The 15,462-nt window shown below is 45.6% G+C and overlaps 1 protein-coding gene across 21 annotated transcripts in view; it reads right to left on the bottom strand.

Annotated features, from left to right (window-relative positions):
* Positions 1-15,462, bottom strand: part of nfixb (nuclear factor I/Xb) — a 162,563-nt gene that overhangs the window by 6,614 nt on the left and 140,487 nt on the right. For 10 of the 21 annotated variants that reach the window (XM_045716136.1, XM_045716133.1, XM_045716139.1 and 7 more), the window contains 8 exons: positions 15,288-15,408; positions 14,879-14,914; positions 14,163-14,293; positions 12,723-12,797; positions 8,506-8,634; positions 4,227-4,402; positions 3,023-3,170; positions 1,268-1,359 (listed from right to left, as the gene is read on the bottom strand). In XM_045716136.1, coding sequence (XP_045572092.1) covers positions 1,268-1,359; positions 3,023-3,170; positions 4,227-4,402; positions 8,506-8,634; positions 12,723-12,797; positions 14,163-14,293; positions 14,879-14,914; positions 15,288-15,408 — 908 coding nt within the window. The remainder of the gene's footprint in view (positions 1-1,267; positions 1,360-3,022; positions 3,171-4,226; positions 4,403-8,505; positions 8,635-12,722; positions 12,798-14,162; positions 14,294-14,878; positions 14,915-15,287; positions 15,409-15,462) is intronic. The other 11 variants (XM_045716137.1, XM_045716135.1, XM_045716140.1 and 8 more) reach the window with 10 other exon arrangements.

Raw genomic sequence — 15,462 nt, forward strand, 5'->3', positions numbered from 1 at the left:
TCAGGCCCTGCAGTCACAGCAAACAGACTTTTCACAAGGCCTTTGCACATTATTAATGTTTTGATAGAGCATTATGCTAACAATGTCATTTCTGAGCTACATATGCAACCAATTAAAGCTCCCTATACAATTTCATTTCTCCAGTGCAAACTAAAACCATACTGTAAACACAATATACTCAATAGCACAGAGCACTGGAGGGCTACACAGGAAGTGTGTGTGTGTGTGTGTGTGTGTGTGTGTGTGTGTGTGTGTATCTGAATAGTTTGTTCAGAAAGAGAGGGTAAAGAAGGGACAAAATGGCGTAGAGTTAGCACGGTGGTGTAAGGTGAGCCTCATGAGCGGGGTGGGTTAGTCAAACAGGGCATGTTACGAAGCTGGAGAGAGAGAGGGAAGAAGAGGGGCGGTAGGAGGGAGAGAGAGAGTGAGCTGAGGGAGAGCATAGAGGGAGTGAAGCGAGGGAGTGTAGGGAGGGAGGGTGAGAGCAGCAGAGGGCTTCAGATGGTTTCCATGTGGTGGGGAGGAGTGTGGAGTAGAGCTGGCTCGGGGCGGGTGTGGTTGGACACTAATGAGAAAAGTGCAGTGGGTAATGGAGGAGGCATATGAGCGAGAGGCAGTGCGGTGGAGAGAGAGAGCCCGCTGCCTGAGGGGCAGGCTCCAGATGGGCCAAATAAACAGTGAGAGGTCAGTTTAACACACACGGTAAACCACACACACGGTAAAACACACACACGGTAAAACATACACACGGTAAAACACACATTCACAACAAATCATGGGATGAGGAGAGGGAGAGGAAATACACCAGTGAGATTTAGGGAGCAGTTAGGCAGTTTGGGAATAAGAAATATTTTGGCATGTATCCATTCACCTAAGTAAGTTTCCTGAGTTGGACCGATAATCTCAATGAAAACAGACAGGTTTCCTACACACAAAAAATACACATGCACGCATGCACACCACATGAAAACATGCACGGAAGCACATACTCACACACTGTGGAAAGTAGCAGAAAGCGCTAATGTGCTAATGCAGTAGTTTGGTAGTGTTGGTACTAATGTTGATGAGAGTAAGGGCTTGATTAAATCCTTAGCGCTGAAGAGCTGTGCTACAGCACGATAGAAATGTAAAGGCAATGTTCCTGCGTTAGCGGAGACTGTAGTCATGGTAACACTGCATATGTCGACTCAATCGGAAATTACCTTTCACTTTCAATCGCAAACTTCAGCGATACAGATTGAATCGAGCCCTAAAGCTGTTTGCTCACCTGTGTCTGCTGCGGGATGTTCAGAAAGTTGTTGTCCCGTGATCCGATGCTGACAAACCTGTTGGGAGCTGGGGCCCCTGACGTGGAGTAAGCTGCAGACAGACACAGAAAGGAGGGATGGTCAAACCATTTCAGCACAAACCACAGCCTGTGTTCAATAAAAATAAATTACGGAGCATCGTACTTAAGTTTCATAACAATTTCAGAAAATACTGCAATGAAAATACTGCAATGAAAATACTGCTTCAAGCTCTCAACCTGACATCACACATATAATTGTTACTGTAAGTCCCCCTAAGCATCAAAGAGTAGGGCTACTGAACTGAGCCGGACCTCTCCAAACTATAACCCTGGTCCCATTGGGGTTAAAGGTTGAAGCAAATTTAGGGCAGTTTGAGGTCAATATGGACTGCAACACAAAGGTTGTTATTACAAACCCTTCTAACATGTGAAGAATCTGATACTGGAAAGTTGCTGTAGTGTGTGTAAATCTGTATTATTTAGCAGCATACACATACGTTAAGTACACTTTGGGAAAAAAAGGTGCTATCTAGACCAAAAAGGGTTCTTCTGCTGAGAACCCTTTAAAGAAGCGCTTTTGTTTCCAGGTAGAAATCTTTTCTACATGGAGTAGAACCCTTTCCAGAGAGGGATATTCATGGAACCCAAAAGAGTTCTACCTGGAACCAAAAAGGGTTCTAGCTGGAACCAAAGTGTCCTTTTATGGGGACAGACGCAGAACCCTTTTGGAACCCTCGTGTTTGAGAATCAGTAACATAGATAAAATACATAAAAGACTTTGAGACATTGATTGAGGGGGTTGAAAAAATGTATAAAACAAAACAAAATAATACAAAAATCGGAAATATAAAAAAGAGAAGGAAAAAAAGGAAAAAAAAAGTGCTCCGTCCATTGCCCCTCCTGTCATAGGCGAGAAACGTTTTGGCAGACACGCCCCATAGCTAGACACACCCTTCTAATGGACACACCCCTTCAGTCTACAACTGCACATACATAAGCAGAACTCCAAGTCTGACCTTCAAAGCAACAACACCATCAACTCAGTAAAATAAAAAAATAAAAATCAATTCAACTAAAAAGTTAAATATAACTCCAAATATTATTTTCATGTTTGGATATTTCTGGGGGAAATGGCAGAATAACTGGAGCATGATGTTTTGGAGTCCACATAAACTGCCGTAAATATGTGCCACTTAGTAAAAAAAAAAAAGTGATTTAGAGTGAGCAATTGACAAAAAGAAAATGGATCAAACTCTATTTCTATTTTAGACTATTCCGATCTCAACTGACATCTCGGTGGCTGGCCATATGAGTTAAATAAAACATATAAACGGAGGAAAACCAGGATGGCAATCTTCTGCGTCAACATCTGTGAGCGCAGAGGCACAGGGGTATCGAGGAAGGGTTAGTGTCATTCAAGGCAGGGCTCAGGATGGGCGTTCTAAGAGAAAGAGGATGGGCCTAATATAGAGCCCTGGAGGACACCACAGAAGGGTCATCAGAGGAGAATGGTGACAGGCTTCTGTCATAACTCTAGGGTCAGTATGATCCCAGATGGTGAAGGAGGTGAGAGGTGAGCTGGCTGTTGGGGGGGGGGGGATATTTACTATGGGAGCGGGCAGAGGATGGATGGCCAGGGCCCTAAGATACAGAGGAGGGGCAGCTCCAGTAAAAAATATATATATATTGGGTGATTTTGGTTTTGGTTCTGACTTGGTCTGTGGGGTCACTTACACGGAGATGTGGGCGAGGTCAGTCCGCCGTCGGGAGGCGTGCTGCTGGATTTAGAGTCAGACATGGGGAGGGGCACTGGGCGGGCCACTGGGGGAGGTGGAGGCAGCAAGAAGGAGCCCGGCATTTTGCTCTGGCCGCTCCCGTTTGGCTGCGGACAACACAAACAGGGTCAGGAGGGCGACATGTGACAATCCGCACACGGCATGAGAGGACGCAGCTCCAGAGGCCAGGTCCAAAAAATATCCATGATGGGTGGTGGGAGAGGTGGGGGTGTTGGAAACAACAGCCAAACGAATGATGTATGTGCATTGCGTCATTTATGGAGGTGTACAAAATAATAATCACCACAAGGGTTGATAGGGGATTTGGAGCAGAGGGGAGTTCTGGGGTGGTCCATGGTGGAGGAGTGAGTGGGAGGGGGGTGAGAGCACAATTGGTGGTGGGGTTTGTCCATAACATGGCAACAAATCAAAACATGGGAAAAATACTCTACTAAGAAAACACGACACCAACAACACGCGAAATAATAATTACAATAAAAACGGAAGACAGAACATGTATGCTCGATTGAAATGTGCTGTGATTGTAGGCTTTCGTGCTGATGATTACATAATCTGAGGGGGTGGGCGGAGCAAAAGAAAAAAGGGAACCTTAGGGTCTGGAAGAGCACAGGACAAGGAAAAAAGATTAAGTACAGAAAACCTTGGACCAACAGGAAATTGTCAATAGTAGTATTTTGCTTTCTCTCCTCACTGGTGCAAAAGTTTGGCAATTGGTTAAAGTAAAAAAAAAAAATGTATTAGAAAGTCAACCCTGTTTCCTTACCTTGCATACTACATAACTTAAAGGTTTTCATGTTTTTCACTGTTACAGTTTCACCCCTCTATCATCATACTGTATCTATACTTAACAGCAAATGGTGTTCGCAAGTGATGAAACACAAACAAACCTGTGGTCTCTATCTCAGTACTGTACTCAGTGTAGTGTTTACACAGGGAAACAGAGTACATGTCTATACAGTGTTAATAATCACCACTTCATTTAGTCATGCTTGTGTCGTTTGCATGACCACACATTAGATGTTCATGGAATTCTATTCTTACTGCCTTCATTGGTCTTTTGTTGTGCCCATGTGTGATTACATTAGTGTACAAGTGGTTGGTGTCACTCAGCCCCTGAACTCTCCTCTAACATCAAACCTTACCTGGCCGCCAGACTGTCCCGAGCCATCAGCGCAGACAAACTGCACAAATTCCTTCAGGGGGTCCTGTCCAGGATGGTGGTGGTAGCGAATGGTGGGGTGGGTGAAGTACGGGCTGGACTGCTGGATGATGGAGGGGGAGGGGAAGTGCAGGGCAGAGGCTGAGGCACGGGGGCTCCCTGAGAAGAGACATACGTTAGTTAGATGAAAGGAGGGAGGGTGAATAAGAGAGAAACAGAGGTTAACAGCGAGACATGCAGTTCAGCAGTGAACACTCACAAGGGCTTTTAGTTTAACAGTCAACAGTGGCCACATCTTAAGACCCAGGGACAGGCACATTGAGTGACATCGGTCCAAATAGGAGGTTCATTCATCAAATCATGATAGATTGAGGGTGAAAATGTATTACAAGAAAGAATGAGGCTTTACAGGAAATGCTTACACATAAACAAGCACACAAACGCAATGGTCTACATTACAAAAGCAGTCTCCAAACCACACAAAAAAAGAAAAAGCTCAAAAGATCATTGAGCACTGTCTTAAATTAGAACGTCTTAATGCCTGTGTGTCTGTGTGCTGTTTTGTGGGTGTGATTCACAGGCGCCACAGCAATTTGGCATTTAAATAGGCAAGCTGCTTTCCAACGATCCTCTATGACAAGACTAATCTTTATGTTCACACTGTACGTGTGAGTTTATGTGCATGTGTTAGTGGTCTACACTTGCATGATGTCTATTTGGTTGTGTGCAGGTGTGGGGGTTCAAATGTCCCGGTGTTGCTACGTCTGTAAGGGAATACAGAAGCTCTCTTTTGTGCCTGCATGAGAGGGTGAGAAAGTATCTCGCTTTAAGTCACCCAGCCGAGCTGAATATGGAGACTGAGGTGTGAATGAACGTTTGAATGGGACACAAAGCCCTCTCTGTCAGATGTATATCCATTACCAAATCTCCTTGATTTGTATTAGCGGGGCGCACCCTCTCCCTTTTTCTTCTGGTGTGCCAGTCTACCCCCTTCAGTGCTGCCCCACCCGGCAGGGCCTCCAGCTGCCCGCGTGAGGCTGCCAACTCCAGTCTGTTACCCCCAGACAGGGCCCTGTACCCCCCAGCCAAGCAGCACATCGCTCCCTGCCAGGCTCCATGCTACCCCGGTGGAGCCGTCTCCGCTCCTTTAGTCCCCCTTAATCCCATTAGAGACTGGGCTAGGGCCAAGCTCTCTGGGGGGGGGGGGCTATACCCCAAACCCCCCCACCCCCATACCCCCTGGATCTACGACACAAAACAACAACAACAACAACACAGTAAACACTTTCACACAGGCATGGGAATGACATACATAACTAGTTTGTTGAAGAGACAAAATACAGTGCTCCATTCAGTATTGTCAAGGGAGCGTTGCCTAACTGCTCCAGAGGCAGAGTACACTCTTTAAAAAAAAGGTGCTATCTAAAAGGCTTCTTCGGCTTTCCCCATAGGATAAACCTTTGAAGAATTATTTTGGGTTTCATGTAGGACCCTTTCAATAGAGGGGTCTACATGGAACCAAAAAGGGTTCTCCTATGGGTACAGCTGATTAACCCTTTTGGAACCCTTTTTTCTAAGAGTGTAGGAGGCAATCTCAGCATCTCTGAGGTGGTCAACGGTGGTCAACCTCACTGCTTCTGATCAATTTAGGAACTTTTAGCTTTGAGTTGGGAGTTCAGATGAGTTCAGATGCTCATTATCTATGGTGAACTGTTCACCCTTCACAATGACTTGCTTTGAGCTCTTAAGAAATGACTTCAGAACTGCTGGTTCATAGTGATGATACGATTGAGAATGCAAATGTCCCAGTTACAGCCCTGTGGCAACTGTTGATATCTGATTTTATCATGAGATCTTTGTCGATGCCCCCACGGGGTTGAAATAACCACTGGCTCACACAATGACTCTGTTCCACTGCCAGATACAATAACAGTAAGCTCTTCACACACTCCCTGGGTTCCCCGACCATAGGCGTCTCAGTCAGAGAGAGAGAGAGAGAGAGAGAGAGAGAGAGAGAGAGAGAGAGAGAGAGAGGAAAGAGAGAGGAAAGAGAGAAAGAGGAGAAGAAAGAGATAGATGACTATAATAATTGATGGTGAACGGCATAAGCATAAAGCATTTTAAGGGAAAATGGCAAGACATTGTCAGCCGTGAGCCAGGAGAAATACTCAACAGAACAAGAACAAATGTCTTCTCTAAAAATACAGGACTCATGAGAATGTAGGGCTGTACACCAAGTTTCTATCAGGCTCTGCATAATAATGTTCTGAAGCCAATGAATCATGTGCCCTTCATGAACTAACTACATGTACCGGTTGTAAGACTATAGTTGTGGCTCGGGGCAGTGTGGCTCGGGGAGGTGGTGATCAGGGAAGGTGGTGGTCAGAGAAATGGAGGTACAGAATGGAGGCTCTTCACCCAGTCACCCAAGCACCCAACCACAGACTGACAGAGACTGATCTCTTTACAGGGAGCAGGAAGGAACAACTCTATGTTATACTCTAGCCTAATTTGCATTCGGAAAGTATTCAGACCCCTTCCCTTTTTCCACATTTTGTTACGTTACAGTCTTATTTTCATCTTCAATCTACACACAATACCCCATAATGACGAAACAAAAACTATGAGGTTTTGCTACGATCCTTTGCTATGAGACTCGAAATTGAGCTCAGGTGCATCCTGTTTCCATTGATCATCCTTGAGATGTTTCTACATCTTGATTGGAGTCCACCTGTGGTAAATTCAATTGATTGGACATGATTTGTAAAGGCATACATTTGTCTATAAAAGGTCCCACAGTTGACAGTGCATGTCAGAGCAAAACCAAGCCATGAGGTTGAAGGAATTGTCCGTAGAGCTACGAGACAGGATTGTGTTGAGGCACAGATCTATGGAAGGGTACCAAAACATTTCTGCAGCATTGAAGGTCGCCAAGAACACAGTGGCCTCCATCATTCTTAAATGGAAGAAGTTTGGAACCACCAAGACTCTTCCTAGAGCTGGCTGCCACGCCAAACTGAGCAATCGGCGGAGAAGGGCCTTGGTCCGGGAGGTGAGCGAGAACCCAATGGTTACTCTGACAGAGCTCCAGAAGTCCTCTGTGGAGATGGGATAACCTTCCAGAAGGACAACCATCTCTGCAGCACTCCACCAATCAGGTGTTTATGGTAGAGTGGCCAGACGGAAGCCACTCCTCAGTATAAGGCACATGACAACCAGCTTGGAGTTTACCAAAAAGCACCTAAAGGACTCTCACCATGAGAAATAAGATTCTCTGGTCTGATTAAACCAAGATTTAACTCTTTGGCCTGATTGCCAAGCGTCACGTCTGGAGGAAACCTGACACCATCCCTACGGTGAAGCATGGTGGTGGCAGCTCTTTGGCCTGAGTGCCAAGCGTCACTCCCGGAGGAAACCTGACACCATCCCTACGGTGAAGCATGGTGGTGGCAGCATCATTCTGTGGGGATGTTTTTCAGTGGCAGGGACTGGGAGACTAGTCAGGATTGAGGTAAAGATGAACGGAGCAAAGTACAGAGAGATCCTTGATGAAAACCTTGCTCCAGAGTGCTCAGGACCTGACTGGGGTGAAGGTATGCCTTCCAACAGGACAACAACCCTAATCACACAGCCAAGACAACGCAGGAGTGGCTTCAGGACAAGGCTCTGAATGTCCTTGAGTGGCCCAGCCAGAGCCTGGACTTGAAGCCGATCGGACATCTCTGGAGAGACCTGAAAATAGCTGTGCAGCGACGGTCCCCATCCAACCTGACAGAGCTTGAGAAGATCTGCAGAGAATGGGAGAAACTCCCCAAATACAGGTGTGCCAAGCTTGTAGCGTTATACCCAAGAATACTTGATTCAACAAAGTACTGAGTAAAGGGTTTGAATACTTATGTAAATGTGATATTTCAGTTTTTTTTATATGCGCAAACATTTCTAAAAACCATTTTTTCTTTGTCATCATGGGGTATTGTGTGTAGATTGATGAGGGGGGAAAACAATTGAATCCATTTTAGAATAAGGCTGTAATGTAACAAAATGTGGAAAAAAATCAAGGGGTCTGAATACTTTCCGAATGCATTGTATATTCTGTGCCTCAGGTTTCTTTCAAAAACATAGCTCTACTGCCGTTGTCCCTCACAGGGTGGGACAGCAGAGCCTTCCCCTACGGACACCACTCACTGCCACCCCTCCACTGGGTCTAGGTCAGGGGATGGGGGATGGGCAGGGGGTTGGGAGGGCTGTCAGGGGGGTCTCACCTGGTCTCACTCCCGCCAGCATTGGCAGCGGGTGGTGGGTGAACGCCATGCGAGGCGACCTCGTCTGCTGCGACAGGGCGCTGAAATCGAATTTCCCCGGCTTCTTAAGAGAACCAGGCGAGGAGAGTCCTGGCAAAAATGGGATCAACAAAATGGCAGAACAGAGACTTGGGTTTAATGAACAGGCTGGTGGCTATTTGCTCTATCAAATCAACTTAACTGTAGACTTAAATTTAGACTCAAGACTTCTACTTAAAAAAATGTAATGGGTTTTATAATTGTGATCTACTGAAATCAATGGATCGATTGATTACACCGATGGATCAACCTCTCTCTCTCCATATCTCTCTGTTAGTGTACGGTCTCTGTGCTGTAGCATATCAGAACCAGGGTAGAGTAAAGTGGGGGTCCAGGGGGGAGGGAGTTGTTTTGAAGCGGCGCAGGGTGGGGTGGGGGGTTCAGAGGAAGGCTTGGGGCACAGTGTCAGAGGGGAGAGAGAGAGCTGGGAAATGCAATGGCATTATAATTGCTGCCACCATTGGAGTATATGAGCGAAAGACAGGATTCTGATCACTGGCATTCTACTGTGCCTTGCTATGGTAACTGGTCCTCTGCGTGGAGTCCATGAGCAAGCATCCAGTTCCCAACCTCACCATTGGTAGTGCTTGTCTCAGGGTATAGGAAAATCAAATAAAAAACCACAACATCCCACCACCAATCCCACACCAGCAGTGATCTCAGCACCCAGCATCCCTATAGACAGCAGGACCTCCAGCTATATGACAACACTGTGAATACATCCTTCCTCCCACACACCCTACAGACTGCACTTGTTAACGTGCCTGTTTACAAGGAGTGTGATTTTGGACTGCTTCACAACTAGGCCAGAATGTGTTTCTGTGGCACATTGACTGGCCAGAATGTGTTTCTGTGGCACATTGACTGGCCAGAATGTGTTTCTGTGGCACATTGACTGGACAGAATGTGTTTCTGTGGCACATTGACTGGCCAGAAGCTATATTCAGATATACTGTAGCTGCAGCCTGCCAACAGATATATCAATATGTCCTTTAATTTAGTGGCCTACTGCTTGTAAGTCAGTCTGTCAGTTGTATGTAACTCTGGTCTGGTGGTAGGGAGACTCGGCTGCATTGTGTTAATGCATCTCCTACAGATATGGTAGATACAGAACACACACACACACAAGCTGTTCAGTCAGGGTGGCAAGCAGACGGCCCAACGCCAATGAAGGATGGATGGAAAAGGGGAGAGAGAGTGAGAGAAAGTAAGGGAGTGGAAGAGTGACGGCATAGCCTGCACATATATTTAACAACATATCAATGTGTCCTCCTACTTCTATAAATGTCAGTTGAGGCTTCAGGACTCTATGAACTATTCCCCAGTTTGGTAAAAACAGGCACACTAAGTATAGGCCAGGCTTACCAACTGGCCCAGAAACATGGCCAAATGTGTAAGAGCTACAGAGTAAAGAGACTGTTTTATGATCAAGGCCTCGTGAGGCAGGGTTTGAGGGAAATTATTTTGATGTATGGTAATCGGAACAGGCAATTTAGAATTGTAGGGTTTGTGACCATTGCCAAGTGGTGTGTTTGACCTATGGGAGCCACGATATTCAAAGAATGAAATTAAGTATTGGTGAGAATAATTATCAAAATAAGAAATAAAAATATTTTTGCACTCAAACACACATTTTTCTACATGCATGCATGTCCTGAGTCACAAACATATACTGCACAGTTTGTGACATTATGTGCACACACACGCGCGCACACGCACACACACACACACACACACACACACACACACACACACACACACACACAAAAACTATTTTTAACAAATTCACAAACAGAAAAAAACCCTGACTAGCAAGAAGTCCCATAAACGACTAAACGACACATATTCACACAAATAAAACAAACACATCAAATAAAAAGGGGATAGTTTCAGTACGGCCCTGGGAGATGCTGAAATAGCTTTTACAAGCTGAGCATATAAACTCTAACGAGGCAGCCGTTCTGAAATACGTTTTTGAAGTGTTACTTCGGGAAACATTTGATCACAACAATTACCCACAATGCTTCTGACTGCAGCGTTGCAGCTGGGCCTGCGTGGGCATTGGTAAGTATAGAAATGGGTAGGCGGGCACGTATGTTCTGCTAGGCAGGAATGTGTGACACCAAGTGGGAGTGGGGAGTGTGATGATCCATTTGGTGGCATGGTATTAATGATGATAAAAACACAGCATGGCACTCTGGCACTTTAAGAGGATTGGGACATTAAAATAGGAATGTGTCTCACCCAGTGAACCTCTACTGGCTATATGAGACAAATGTTCAGGGTGGACATGCTGAATATAACCACCAAGGCTAAAGGGGGATTGGGCTCTGTGATAGATTTAGTTTAGTTATCGTAACAAATGTGACGTCTGGGTAAAGAGCTGGGCTGGAGGACAAGGCCAAGATGCCCAAGGAAAGATTTGCATGTTAGAGTTAACAGAAGTTACTCTGATCTCTCTCTTCCAGTTTCTGTTTCTCTCTGAGTGTGTTTGTGTGTGTGTCGTGTGTCTGTGTGTGTGTGCCTGTGTATCAGTGTGTTTCCTTGCGCTCGTTTGTATGCCTGAGCGAGCACGATCGATTGTTCTGCGTTATTTCTCGGACCAACTCCTGGCACATGGCTTGGGCAGACTGGCAGCCAATCAACTGCTCCCATGACTCTCCAGCCTTGCCACGCTAACAAGCTGGCTGCCACAAAAACCCCTTCCTGTCAGAGGACCGTCACACCCCCCCCCCCACAACCAGGAAGAAGAACACAGACATACAAACACATACCGCTCACTCCCATCAACACACGTACACATCATCAAAAACACAATGTTCCCTACTACACATATCTCCTTCCACAAGCTATCTCAGCCCAATACGTTGACTACAGTACAATGATGGGCTGAGCCCGCAATGAAGAGAGGAGAAGGAAACAACCAATGAAAATGCATAGAGGCGTATCAATGTCCCCTCAGCAGGCACCGGAGACAGCAGAGCAGGAGACTGCAAAAGTAATGATGAATTACATGATCACCTCATATGCCTCAGAGCCTTCCATTCAGGTAGTGAATCACCTTTGGAGGGGAGCTGAGACCCTCTCCCTCTCCCCCTCCTCCCCCTACACCACCACCACCACCAACAGAACAGATGTCTGCTGTAACCCAGTAGCTCCCATTGCTGTAGACACATGGAAGCACCATCTGGACCGGAACGCTGCTACTCTCCTGATTGTGTGTGTGTGTGTGTGTGTGTGTGTGTGTGTGTGTGTGTGTGTGTGTGTGTGTGTGTGTGTGTGTGTGTGTGTGTGTGTGTGTGTGTGTGTGTGTGTGTGTGTGTGTGTGTGTGTGTGTGTGTGTGTGTGGGGAATATTTTAGAGACAGACGGTGCATTGTGCCTTGACGGCACACCTGAGTGCATTTAGTCTTGTTTGTTTGTGTTGTATTCCTCTTCCTGTCCTGCCTGTTGGAGGAGGTGTCCACTGTTGAGTGGAGGCTATGACAGGTGGGGGGGGGCACAGAACAGCACCGCCTCAGTAACTGACTGGATGAAGCATCTCACAGCAACTCAACAGGAGACAGGGCCTCACTCTAGAATCTCTACCCACTCTCACAGGGCTATACCACTGATGCATGTGTTGCTGACTAAATTACTAAAGGACTGCAATTAAAAACTCTTTTGCAATGTAAATTAACTGAAATTTGAATTTTGAATGAGTGAATGCAAAAAGAGTGCAAAAAATACATTGAGATCAATTAAACATTGAATCAATTAAATAAATGAACAATAGGTTACAGTTTCTTGGCAGCCTGAATCAAAAAATATACAACCCTAATCAAGCCCTCTACCTTGAGCAAGTGGACACAGTGTTTGAGAGGTAGTAACAGACTTGGTGAAGCTACTGGGTTACCAAAAGACTTGGTAATTCCACAAACCACAACAGATATCTGAGGGAGAAATAAGAACAACCCAACAGCAGCAGAGAGGAGGGATGGAGAGGGATGGAGAGAGGGCTGGAGAGAACACTTGCTAGCAAGTGTGGAAAAATAGACAAGCAGAAAGACAGAGAGATGCATACAGTACAAGTCGAGGGCGGCATGAGTTAATGTACAGTATAGATTATAATACGTATATATGAGTGCAATATTTTCTAACCATGGTAAGGAAACTGCACGCCATCGTTTTCATGCTTTATCTTCCTCTCTTGCACACTGGCCAAATGGTGCTGCACTGGAAGTCCAAACAGGAGAGAAGGGCACAGTTAACAACGGAGGGGGAATTAGCAGGGTGGAACGTTAACCACAATCCACTCAGTTGATGACATGAGAGCTAAGTACAGGATGATTGACATGTAATGAAATAAGAACAGTGGCACAATTAGGAATATTATGTTGTTATAACGTGTTTGTAAATGAACTGCGTCCATATAGAGGCCACATTAAAGCAGACACATTTTACAAATACATTCACTGCTCTCCCTCCACCTTTCCCATTGGCCACCAATAGAATAGGAGGCTTCTGTGAGGGTTAGGGATGGAAAGGGATGCATACATTACATTAATTCATAAACATGATCTATTATAGAATTGAATTGATAATTGATAGAAGATATCAACTATACTAAAGGGAACATTATTCAGGTTGAATATGAGGTGATGGATACAGGCACATGGGAGGGAGTGGTGATGCTGTGCTGTGATGCTGAACACACAACAAACCATAAGGAGACAGGGAGGTTTGGAGGGTGCAGCTTAGAGGATGGAGCGTCTATGGGAGTCTGTGCATAGTCACAACTTTGAGAGAATTTGTGATTTCAAGAAAGTGTGTGGGGGGGGGGGGTTTGTAGAGATATTTTCTTGGAAAATATTATACCGAAAGCTATCCACATTATATCTTTAATACAAAGCTTTTCATAGAGGCTTAAGTCTAGACTGTATCACAACCGGCAGTGATTGGGAGTCCCATAGGGGGGCACACAATTGGCCCAGCGTCGTCCGGGTTTGGCCGGTGTAGGCCATCATTGTAAATAAGAATCTGTTCTTAACTGACTTGCCTAGATAAATAGGTTAAATTAAATAAAATAATAATTAAAAAAAGTCAAGTCAAGTCTGTCAACAGGCTCTGTGACTCACATATCCCATCACACACACATCACTCAGTCAAAGAACCTCTAACCACAGAACGTGACGTCCACTGGAGGCCTTTTGCCTCTTGCTAGGCCGTCATTGTAAATAACAATTTGTTCTTAATTGACTTGCCTGGTTAAATAAAGGTTAAAAAAAATACAATCTAGGAGCCTGAATGTAATACTTTTTTTTACTGAGCACAGAGCTGAGCACCAGACACACAGGTATACTACTACATACTACTACTGCAGAGCACACTGAAAGTATTTAGAAAAGGTGTAAACACAGGCCTACAGAGCAGGTGGATAGGAGGAGGAGGAGGAGGAAGAGGAGGAGGAAGAGGGGGAGGGAAGGAGAGGAGTGAGGGTAGAGGGAGGAAAACAGGCCTGACAGACAGTAGGGGGATATAGTACCATAAAACACAGCAGGGGGTGTTAGATGGGGTGGGGGGGTTATGGGGGTATCTAACCTGCGTCCACATCGTTGGGCCAGCCACTGGACTGGGAGCTGCTGCCGGCCGCAGGGGAGCGGCCCGAGTAGAAGACATCGTCCACCGGGCTATCCATCTCACTGTCGTCAATGGACTTGCGCTTGTTGGAGCTGGAGAGAGGGAGAGAGAAAGGGACTTAATGGTTGTGGAGGCAGGAATATTATTTACTTGGGAGAGAAAGTACAGTCTGCTGAGAGACAGATAAGTACGGCTAGAGGCTTTATTCAACATGCTTTATCTGAACATGGCCATGTTTGTTACAGTCCCTCAGATTAGACTGTGTACCTAGACCGGGGTAGGCAACTCTGGTCCTGTTTTTGATTTAACCCACCTGGAAGACCAGGTGTGTTGAATTTAGGCAATCATTGAACTGATCAATTAGCTCAGTTGGTCAAGTGTGGTGCCTAGTTGGAACAAAATCCTGCAGTAACTTTGGCACTCCAGGAACAGGGTTGCCTACCCCTGGCTTAGACTAAAGTATTGTAGAGTGTAAGTGTGTGTACAGTGAGTGAGAGTGTTCCTTGGATTCAAGTCCATACGAGAACTGTAAAAACATAGGTCCTTAAATGCGCAATGTTTCATAAGTGAATCCAAATAAAGAATTGTATGTGTTTTTGGCTGTCCGTCTGGCTGAGTCTGAATGTGTCTATATTAAAGTAGTGTCAGGGGAAATATAGTGGAGTGAATATAACTACCTCCGTGGGAGACTTGCATAAAGCTCCATTTCTGTCCTGCAGCGTGAGAGAGAGAGAAACAGTGAGACAGAGATAGAAGGAGAGAGAGAAATAGAAGGAGTGAGAGAGATAGAAGGAGAGAGAGAGATAGAAGGAGAGAGCGATATAGAAGGAGAAAGAGAGTGAGGAAAGGGGAAAAAAAGAGACAGAAAAAACACAGACAGTTTGACGGATAGGTGGAAAAAACACCAGATGAAGAAAGTTTCACAGAGAAGAGAGAGGAGAGAGAGGAAGGAGAAGAAAGGTCCCATCACGCAATCATAGCAGAGTGAGGAAAGCATTCACAAAGGTTAGACAGCATAGACTGAAGCGTACAGAAGCTAGTATTAGTAGGCTACAAAATAATCAGGTAATGTGTGTGTGTGTGTACCTGGTGGAGGGGGTGGAGGTGATGGAGCGGCGTCCCAGGGCCACCTGGTTGATATTGTAGTAGCCAGGACTCTCCAGGTCGGCCAGGGAGAAGTTGGGGCCGGACGCTGTGGCCACTGGAGCTGAAGCACACACACAGATACATGCGACTCTTACACAACTCTTTAAACAGAGTA

This window comes from Salmo salar, chromosome ssa03, assembly GCF_905237065.1.
Source record: "Salmo salar chromosome ssa03, Ssal_v3.1, whole genome shotgun sequence".
Classification (NCBI taxonomy): domain Eukaryota; kingdom Metazoa; phylum Chordata; class Actinopteri; order Salmoniformes; family Salmonidae; genus Salmo; species Salmo salar.